The sequence below is a fragment of the Myxocyprinus asiaticus genome, chromosome 13 (assembly GCF_019703515.2).
Source record: "Myxocyprinus asiaticus isolate MX2 ecotype Aquarium Trade chromosome 13, UBuf_Myxa_2, whole genome shotgun sequence".
NCBI classification, from domain to species: domain Eukaryota; kingdom Metazoa; phylum Chordata; class Actinopteri; order Cypriniformes; family Catostomidae; genus Myxocyprinus; species Myxocyprinus asiaticus.
The window spans coordinates 3172322-3182579 of record NC_059356.1 but is presented as its reverse complement, the minus strand read 5'-3'; the positions used below and the strand labels follow the sequence as shown (position 1 = coordinate 3182579).

Below are 10258 nucleotides of genomic sequence, written 5' to 3'. Positions count from 1 at the left end.
ATAGAAAAATCAGGAGAGAAGTAAAGAAGATAATAATTGCAATACTTTAGTACTTTGTTGGTGAACTCACACAGGTAGACTCGCTGGTCTTTACACACGTCAGTCTTCACACAAGGGCTGCCGCTGCCACTGACACTTCCACGTCAGCGACCAAGTCAAATATATACGCTGATATCATGTCGTTAAGTGAAAATAAGCTGGACGTGCTTTACTATTTAGCACAACAAAGCTAGTTCACGTGGCTAACCGAAACTGAGGGTCGAGCGAGATGACAAACGCAGGAATGAATAGTAATGAATAATACTCTAAAACAAGTAAACTACTGTTCAAGAACACTCTTAAACGATGTAAGTTTAACACACAGTAAACACACAACACTAACCCTAGCAATGAATACTCTTAAGACAAGTGAAAAGCAATGTAATATACACACACACTTAAGTAACGTGACTTCAACACAGTAAACATATAACTCTCGTTTAGCAATGAATAATACTCCAAAACAAAATCAAAACACTGTAATAAACACACACTTGCACACTACTGCAGGCTTGTATTGATAGATCACTTCTTTATTTGAGTTCAACAGATGAAAGAAAGTCATACACATCTGGGATGGCATAAGGTTGAGTAAATGATGAGAGAATTTAAATTTTTGGGTGAACTATTCCCTTGATAATTCAAAAAGCATTTATTGCTAAAACTGTGAAGAATGTGGTAAGGGACCATGTGAATACATGGTACATTTCTTGGTATTAATCATCTTCAATATTGTATTACTGACTGGTACTGCCGCTCCCAATATGCATATTACACAGTCTGTGTAGTGCACCTACTCCCTACAGGGGGCACCATCTTACCCTATGGAGGCACCAGAAACTCCACCGGTTGCCGGTTGCATCAATAACCCCTAGAGGGCGCCCTGTGAGCACACATCACTTACTGAAGCTCTGAAGGAGCCGGTTTTATAACACGCAGCATTTTACATTTTGTAATCACACAAGGCCACATCTTGATTTCATTCTTAATTCAGTTAATCGTGCGTTATGAACGAACATTGAACCATTGGATATTTGCAAACAAAGATTAATAAATGCTCTAAAAAAATTATTCATTGATTGTTCATGAAACCTAATGCATTTACTAATGTTAACAAATAGAACGTGTTTCCAAAGTAGCTTTTTATTACAATTAATTGAATTTCAATTCAACAAATTGTCAAAATTCTGACATTGTATGATTTTAAATGTTGGATTAATTCAAGATGTTCAAGACCTCTGAGATGGGAAATGCCATTTGGTCTGTTTAAGACTAGCAACTTTAGCAATGCTATGTTATTTTAATGTTAAATAATAGTTTATATAACATAGATAATAGTTCTCATTTCGAAAACAACATGGGATTTGTGCCAAAACTCTGGTCTATGGTTTGCACAGGATTCTTTGGGTAATAGCATTGACAATTGGGATGTTTAGGACCCTTGGTGATTAATATCAGCTGAAGGTGAAATAAAGGGAAAAGAAAAACTTAATGCGCATAAGTGGAGGCAAGCACTAGCATATTTCCTGTATATTTATAGGGAGAAAAGGCTCAATTTTGTATTCAATATTACAAAGAGTCTTCTCTAAATAACTCTAAATTTAGGCATTGACAAACTGACGGAGAAGTCACAGGTTTCAGAGGATGGTACCATGGTAACCGTGCCAGGATCACCACAGACCCCTGAACACAGCGGGACAGCCGGAGCCAGCGACACCGAGTCCATCTCAGGACGAGACAATGAGGTCAGAGGAGCACACACACTCACTGTACATGTCATATTTTTAATTTATCTTCACACAAAAGTGATATCAGTGGTGACGTATGTTCTCAGGACGTGTTCTACACTGAAGCAGAGATGGCGAGGAGACGTCTGTCCAGCACATCATCTTCTGTCAGCCCCTGGAATCCCAAACCAGACTGGGTAAGAAGACCTTCATTCATTGTGATCTGAGTCCTAGAGGTGTGCCTCACACTTTTTTAATCCTGGAATTAAGGGATATTTCAACCCCCCCACCCCCAAAATATAAACATTTGTAATTATTTACTCACCCTCATGCCGTTCCGAACCCATATGCTGTTAATTTTTAAGAGAAAACTTTGAAGAATCTTAACGTTTTGTCCAACCAATAACCATTTAAAACTTTTAAGTTAAAAAAAAAAACAAAAAAAAAACAGCTCTTCTGTTGTCATACGATAGCTTTGTGTGAGCAACAGACCCAAATTTTCATTCGTCGTCAACTGATAATCTTTCCCTCCTCAGCAGATATTCAGGTATACATTATTCCTTTGAATTTCAATTGAATTACAACTAGTAAAAAATGCTATTTTTAATATCTGTAAATCTATTTTAACATGTTAAATTTGGTATTTCAGATATCTAGAAATGAATTTTGGATATAAATAAATTGGGGAGTAATAAAGGTATCTTAAAAGGCTTTCTTACTAGTTACAGTCACATCACAGATATCTGAAATTAACATTGCCACTAGTGAAAAACAAATTTTTAAAAACATTTACTTGAGCATTTTTACTAATACTAATTTTACTGATATCTTTCCTTGGATTTGATATAAGGAATAGACATTTGCACTAGTAACAATGCAATTATTGATATAAAAAATATAGTTTTTACTAGTAAGTACATAGTGGATATGAGTTTTTGGAATTTAAACTAGTAAGAAATTTGGTATAGATAGCTGAGATTGCATTTTGAACAGTAGTGAATACTACAAGTGAAAGTGCAGTTACAGAAATCAATTATAATTTTTTTTACTAGTTGAAATTCCATTTTATTTAAATCAAGAATGGTATTTCCATGAGTAATGATGCTATATTTTATTCAAGGAACAGCAAGTTAAACAAGTTTTTACTGCTAGGTGCGTCCCAAACCGCACACTTCTGCACTATTCTGTCATTTTGTAGTGTAAGTAGTGCAAGTTGTTTGTTAACACTGAAAATGCAACAACAAGAATTGTGCTACGAGTACCTGGATGATGCACTTCTTCAACTGTCAAACAGAGTGTGAAATATTGAACAATTCATGCACTCAGTGCTCGCGGCTTTCCATACATAGCGGAAGGGGTGGAGTTACCTGACTGCGCTGCTGGTCTGACAAAACAATTGTAAATAATGGAGAATGTAGCAACTAGCGAAACATCAGTGAAGACAGCACCTTACAAATGTGAGTTAAATGCTTTACCATCACACAATGCTGTGTGAATATGTACGTTGTTTGAGATACAAGTGTTGAACTGAGTTTAGCTAACGCGCTAAAGCTAACGGCAACACATCGCATGCATTTGAAATGTCATTTCCTTCAGTTGTTAAACAGTGAATGCATCTGTGCAGTAAAAAAACGTTAAGTGTTGCATTTGGGACGATGCTACTCTTTGAAAATGTATACACTACATGGCTGAGTGCATGAGTGCATATTGTAAATGCATAGTGTTTAGTGCGTCATTTGGGACACAGATTAGTGCAAATGTAATTACAGATATGACAAATTTGCATTTTCACTTGTAGTAATTCCATTGCTGATATCAAGAATTAGCATTTTATCTACTGAAAATGTAATTACATGTATCCTGCACATCATTAAATGTCAGTTCGTTCATTGGCATTACTACAAATGACGCAACACGACGCAAGCTGTGCAACTTTTTCAAATCACCATTACCAAATCAACATATTTCCTATATTTAAAATTAAAATACATTTCTGAAACTATGAATACAACAGAAATATGATGCAATTCATGTGTTTGAGCTATGATTACTTAGGTGCGACCAAATGCAGCTTATTTCATCTCATTATTTCCAAATCTTTAGTATATTCTGCTTTGATTGGTTGGGCCAGCCGTCAATTTGATTGGACCAGTGCCACTCTGGTCCTTATGTGGACCCTCTGCAGACAGGTATGAAACAGGCCTTCGAGCGCTCTTTATGGGTGTTTTGACTCTGTCGCAGGTCCTGTCCTGGAAGAACAAACTCCCTCTGCAGACCATCATGCGTTTACTGCAGGTGCTGGTGCCACAGGTGGAGAAGATCTGCATTGACAAGTAAGATCAGAGCTTGTGTGTTGATGGCTGCGTGTCGTTTGATTTACCGCAGTGAAATATGACTCCATGATATTTCCTCAGAGGTCTGACAGATGAATCAGAGATCCTGAAGTTTCTTCAGCATGGCACTCTAGTGGGTCTGCTGCCTGTACCACACCCCATTCTCATCAGGAAGTATCAGGCCAATGCAGGAACTGCCATGTGGTTCCGTACGTACATGTGGGGAGTCATCTACCTGCGGTGAGTGTGTGCTTTTACATTCATTCTCTTGGAGAGTGCTTTCCAACTTAAAGACATCATGATTCACTTTTTTGTTGTTCATGTTATTCTGTTATCAGACTGTAATAACACCCTTTTCTGCTGATGTAAACAAGGCAGGGAAACCTCTTGTTAACCAATATTATAAAATCATTGCAGTCCTGAATGCTGATTAGTGCTGACCGGTTAGTTTACCTGTCAGAGACATGCAGAAGGATTCTACTTAGTCAATTTACTTAATAATATTTGTATGAATATTTGTGTTCTTAATACTTCTATTGAATTTAGTGCCCATCAACCCTGTAGCCATGAAAATATTCACAATATAGCAAGGCTTCTCTCGTACATGCTTAAGTATTGAGTGTCCACTTTTCATGATCCAATCAAATCTGATGGATAAAATATTAAAATAATGATTACATTAATTATAAATATTAAACATTAAATATTAATTAAAAGATTATTTATAATATAATAATTATTGTATATTTAATTATTATATTCATTAATTATAATTATATTTTTATATATTACAATACAATATATTATTAGTAAAATGATGTGTCATACATTTGTTTTTTGCATGCCTGCTTCTCTGCATAAAGATGTTTTTATCATAGCAAGTTTTGGGTGAATCTCTCAAAAATATGTCCAGGTCATATTTCACCTCAAATTAAAAGGAAATAAAGAAAACATTATAATTTGCATGAAGAAAATTAAGTTTGTTTCAAGATTTGTGGTATCAAAAGTAACATTTTTATGACGTTATTCTCATAGGAATCTCATAGTACAGCAATTTTCTACTTTATTACAGTAAAAAATACTATTTTTAAAAATGTTTTTTTAATCAACAAACTAAAGGCAGTAAATTACTTTATATTTTAAATAATGTGCCATTATTATTATTATAATTTTTTTTTTTTTTTTTGGTACCTTAAATTAAGGAGAATTTAACTTTTTTGCTCAAATGAAGAACTCAAATGAAGATTTTTAGAAGAATATTTCAGCTCTGTAGGTCCTTCAAAATTTTGGACGCTGTTGACTTGCATTGTATGGCCCAACAGAGCTGAAATATTCTTCTAAATATCTTTGTTTGTGTTCAGCAGAAGAAAGAAAGGAATATTTTCATATTTGGGTCAGCTATCCCTTTAAAGGAATAGTTCACCCAAAAATGAAAATTTTCTGATAATTTACTCAAATGCAAACAAGAGTTTCTTTCTTCATCAAAACAGAATTTAAGATTTTTAGGATTTCATTTCAGGCCTCCTCCTCTAAACAATGCAAGTGAATGTCCTCCATTGTTTGATGGTCCAAAATACAGGTGCATCTCAATAAATTAGAATGTCGTGGAAAAGTTCATTTATTTCAGTAATTCAACTCAAATTGTGAAACTCGTGTATTAAATAAATTCAATACACACAGACTGAAGTAGTTTAAGTCTTTGGTTCTTTTAATTGTGATGATTTTGGCTCACATTTAACAAAAACCCACCAATTCACCATCTCAAAAAATTAGAATACTTCTGGAAAGTATGTTCATTTACTGTATATGTACTCAATACTTGGTAGGGGCTCCTTTTGCTTTAATTACTGCCTCAATTCGGCGTGGCATGGAGGTGATCAGTTTGTGGCACTGCTGAGGTGGTATGGAAGCCCAGGTTTCTTTGACAGTGGCCTTCAGCTCATCTGCATTTTTTGGTCTCTTGTTTCTCATTTTCCTCTTGACAGTACCCCATAGATTCTCTGTGGGGTTCAGGTCTGGTGAGTTTGCTGGCTAGTCAAGCACACCAACACCATGGTCATTTAACCAACTTTTGGCGCGTTTGGCAGTGTGGGCAGGTGCCAAATCCTGCTGGAAAATGAAATCAGCATCTTTAAAAAGCTGGTCAGCAGAAGGAAGCATGAAGTGCTCCACAATTTCTTGGTAAATGGGTGCAGTGACTTTGGTTTTCAAAAAACACAATGGACCAACACCAGCAGATGACATTGCACCCCAAATCATCACAGACTGTGGAAACTTAACACTGGACTTCAAGCAACTTGGGCTATGAGCTTCTCCACCCATCCTCCAGACTCTAGGACCTTGGTTTCCAAATGAAATACAAAACTTGCTCTCATCTGAAAAGAGATCTTTGGAACACTGGGCAACAGTCCAGTTCTTCTTCTCATTAGCCCAGGTAAGACACCTCTGACATTGTCTGTGGTTCAGGAGTGGCTTAACAAGAGGAATACGACAACTGTAGCCAAATTCCTTGACATGTCTGTGTGTGGTGGCTCTTGATGCCTTGACCCCAGCCTCAGTCCATTCCTTGTGAAGTTGACCCAAATTCTTGAATCGATTTTGCTTGACAATCATAAGGCTGCGGTTCTCTCGGTTGGTTGTGCATCTTTTTCTTCCACACTTTTTCCTTCCACTCAACTTGCTGTTAACATGCTTGGATACAGCAATCTGTGAACAGCCAGCTTCTTTGGCAATGAATGTTTGTGGCTTACCCTCCTTGTGAAGGTTGTCAATGATTGTCTTCTGGACAACTGTCGGATCAGCAGATTGTGTAGCCTAGTGAACCAAACTGAGAGACCATTTTGAAGGCTCAGGAAACCTTTGCAGGTGTTTTGAGTTGATTAGCTGATTGGCATGTCACCATATTCTAATTTTTTGAGAGAGTGAATTGGTGGGTTTTTGTTAAATGTGAGCCAAAATCATCACAATTAAAAGAACCAAAGACTTAAACTACTTCAGTCTGTGTGCATTGAATTTATTTAATACACAGGTTTCACAATTTGAGTTGAATTACTGAAATAAATGAACTTTTCCACGACATTCTAATTTATTGAGATGCACCTGTACATATTTAGGGTGCATCAAAATAATCCACACGACTCCAGTCGACAAATAAAGTTCTTCTGAACCCAAACTATTGATTATTTTTAGAAACAAAACAATACTTATATACTTTTTAACTACAAATGTTCGCTTCCTTACATCTCTGTGATGTGCGCTCAAGAGAGGCATGACGTAAGCTCGCTGGTAAGGTCACGTGTCACGTGGAGGAGGAGTCAGGAAGCGCATCATTGTTTACAAGAGAAATAGTGCTGTACAAAAGTTGAATTGTCTTTTCTGTAGATTTGTATTTGTGTAAGTGTATTGTTCTGGATTCTTCAACCTTCAGAAACCCCAAAGAAAATGAAAAATATTATCTTTTCATTGATTGCCTATACATGATCATGAGTGATTGAAGCTCTGGCTTATCACACTGAACCTGGATATCAGTACACCCCTACATTCTCTCAAATATTGGAGGGTGTACAGTGAATATTTTATACCTGAGGATTGAGGAACCATCAAAAGAAACAAAGGGTCGATATCTGAATTCATCGGCTGTGACCGTGCTGTTTTTCCAAAGAACTCAGGTATGTGTGAAAACTTTGTCATTGTCAAGCCTCCCTCAGCACTCCGCTCCTCATCACTCGATTTCTAATTCACCGCACCTGCACTCAATTCACTCACTCATCACTGCCTGCATAAATAACTCACCTTCACGCCACTTCACTGTCAAGTCTCTCACACAAAGGACACTTGGTTTCACTAACTACAACTTGTGTAGCTTGAATTCCTGACAGTCATATAGCCTATATATTTCTGTTAAAGAAAAAGCACAAGTTGATAATGCAACAGCATTGCTCCGAAATAAAGGATGGTTATTTACTGCAGTAATGTTTTTTTATTATTTTATATTGTTTTGAAATTGTTTTGGACTGATTTGGTTTGTGAACGGCACTTGGTCTGTGCTCTGTGCAAGTTTCTCTTGTAAACAATGATGCGCTTCCTGACTCCTCCTCCACACGTGACCTTACCAACGAGCTTATGTCATCCCTCTCATGAGCGCGTCACAGAGATGTACGGAAGCGAACAATTGTAGTTAAAAAGTATATAAGTATTGTTTTGTTTCTAAAAAAGAATCAGTCGTTTGGGTTCAGAAGAACTTTATTTATCGACTGGAAACCCAATTTAAAACCCAAGAAAGAAACCCAATTTGTCGACTGTGTCGTGTGGATTATTCTGATGCACCCTAAATATGCATTTTGGACCGTCAAATAATGGAGTACATTCACTTGCATTGTTTAGAGGAGGAGGCCTGAAATGAAATCCTAAAAGTCTTAAATTCTGTTTTGATGAAGAAAGAAACTCAGATACATCTTGGATGACCTGAGGGTGAGTAAATTATCAGCAAATTTTCATTTTTGGGTGATCTATTTCTTTAAGGGGAAAATGTTCTTGACAACAATGTCACAGTGTAAAAAAGCTTAATTTTCTTATTTCTTTCTGTTGATTTTAGGTTTATGCAAGTAAAGTGATTTTAACATTGTTTCATCCTCTCTTTGCAGTAATGTGGATCCGCCCATCTGGTATGACACTGATGTACGTCTCTTTGAGATCCAGCGGATGTAAAAAGTTAAGAGCTTTAACCTGTCGGTCCCTCTGAACCTGCAGATTCATCTTGCCTTGTCATTTTGCTTTAACCCGTTCCACTTCCTCCAAGAAGAGGCAACACATCATAGACTGTGAGACTCCACGAGAAGTGCCCATGACTGACCTTCAGCACTCTGTTTGCTCTGGCTGCTGTACAGATGATAAAGCAACTAAATATAAACCAGGCCTCATGCGCTCTGATAGTAAAAGCATACTGTGTTCTGCAGTCCAGATACTGTAAGCAAGTCTGTACGTATGAAACTCTTTCACTGTGGTTTTTATCGGAATAAGGTGCTTATTATGTGAAGGAATGCTATTTATAGACCTTCTATTATATGCAGTATGTGCTGGGATGAGTTTTTGAACCTTGTGAAATTGAGGGACTCATTTCTAGAAAGTCCTTAGTATTAGAAGTTATTAGAAGCATTGACAAAGACATCTGGATTGTATTCATGTCACCACAAGAGGGCATCCTCTTTTTCGTTACATGTAAGAACATTTGTGTATGTTTGCATTATCAGATTCATAGCTGCCGCACTCAATCCCAGTTTTCTCTAAAGTGATGTCAGGAGTAATTTAATTAAATACGATCATACATTCCTAGGCTTATTTAGACAAATTTAGCCAGTATTGAAATACACCATGAAAATATTGTTTTCAAAGTATTAAATAGCAGTCGTTTGACCGTATACCAATATATTTATTTTTGTCTGCATATCACTTTTGCTAATGAGATCCTGTAAATATTCTGCTTGATGTTTAAAGTACAGTCATTGTCTCAATATAAAAAAATGTGATTATTTGATGTTGTCAAAGGACAAAATGATTAGGTTGTGATTGTTATCTTTCTGCATATGTTAAATCATATTGTTTAAAGTGCCGATTACTTTTTTTTTGTTTCATTTGTTGCAGTATTTATAAGAGAGTTTGTGGAACAGACCAAGACATTTGCGTTTGTATTTTAATGTTTTTGTGCTTGTGTTTTTGTGCAAAATTTAATAAGAGGATATATAAAATCAAAAACACACTTCTCATTGCATCAAGTGTCATGTTCAGACTTTATTTATCCATAAGGAACAATAGCAAAAGCATAACAGCTCACAATGAGAATGCAGTAATACGTTTGCTCATTATACTCACTCTGGGTAAATAATGACCAGAACAAGCAGAAACTGGGATTTCACAAGAACTATGAAAGGCAGATCTCTAGTGTTACTTCCAGAGTATTTAGCTGAATTGCTAACAGTCACATGCCTGAATATTTCAGAATATTGTGACATCATTCACATATTAAAAATTATTTCAGTTGAACATGGCCTAAGATATCCATACACAAACACATAAACATATACAAATCGTTGTATTAAAAAATACAAATGTAGTAAAAAAATAATACATTAATCTTTTAGATAAACTAAAATATATATATTT

General features: G+C 36.2%; 1 protein-coding gene across 1 annotated transcript in view; it reads left to right on the top strand.

The window, feature by feature from the left end:
* LOC127450324 (protein HID1-like) overlaps window positions 1-9864 on the top strand; it is a 38796-nt gene extending 28932 nt beyond the window's left edge. The window contains exons 15-19 of the mRNA XM_051714335.1: window positions 1645-1784; window positions 1874-1963; window positions 4008-4099; window positions 4181-4339; window positions 8743-9864. Coding sequence (XP_051570295.1) covers window positions 1645-1784; window positions 1874-1963; window positions 4008-4099; window positions 4181-4339; window positions 8743-8806 — 545 coding nt within the window. The 3' untranslated portion in view covers window positions 8807-9864. The remainder of the gene's footprint in view (window positions 1-1644; window positions 1785-1873; window positions 1964-4007; window positions 4100-4180; window positions 4340-8742) is intronic.
* Window positions 9865-10258: the final 394 nt, after the last annotated feature.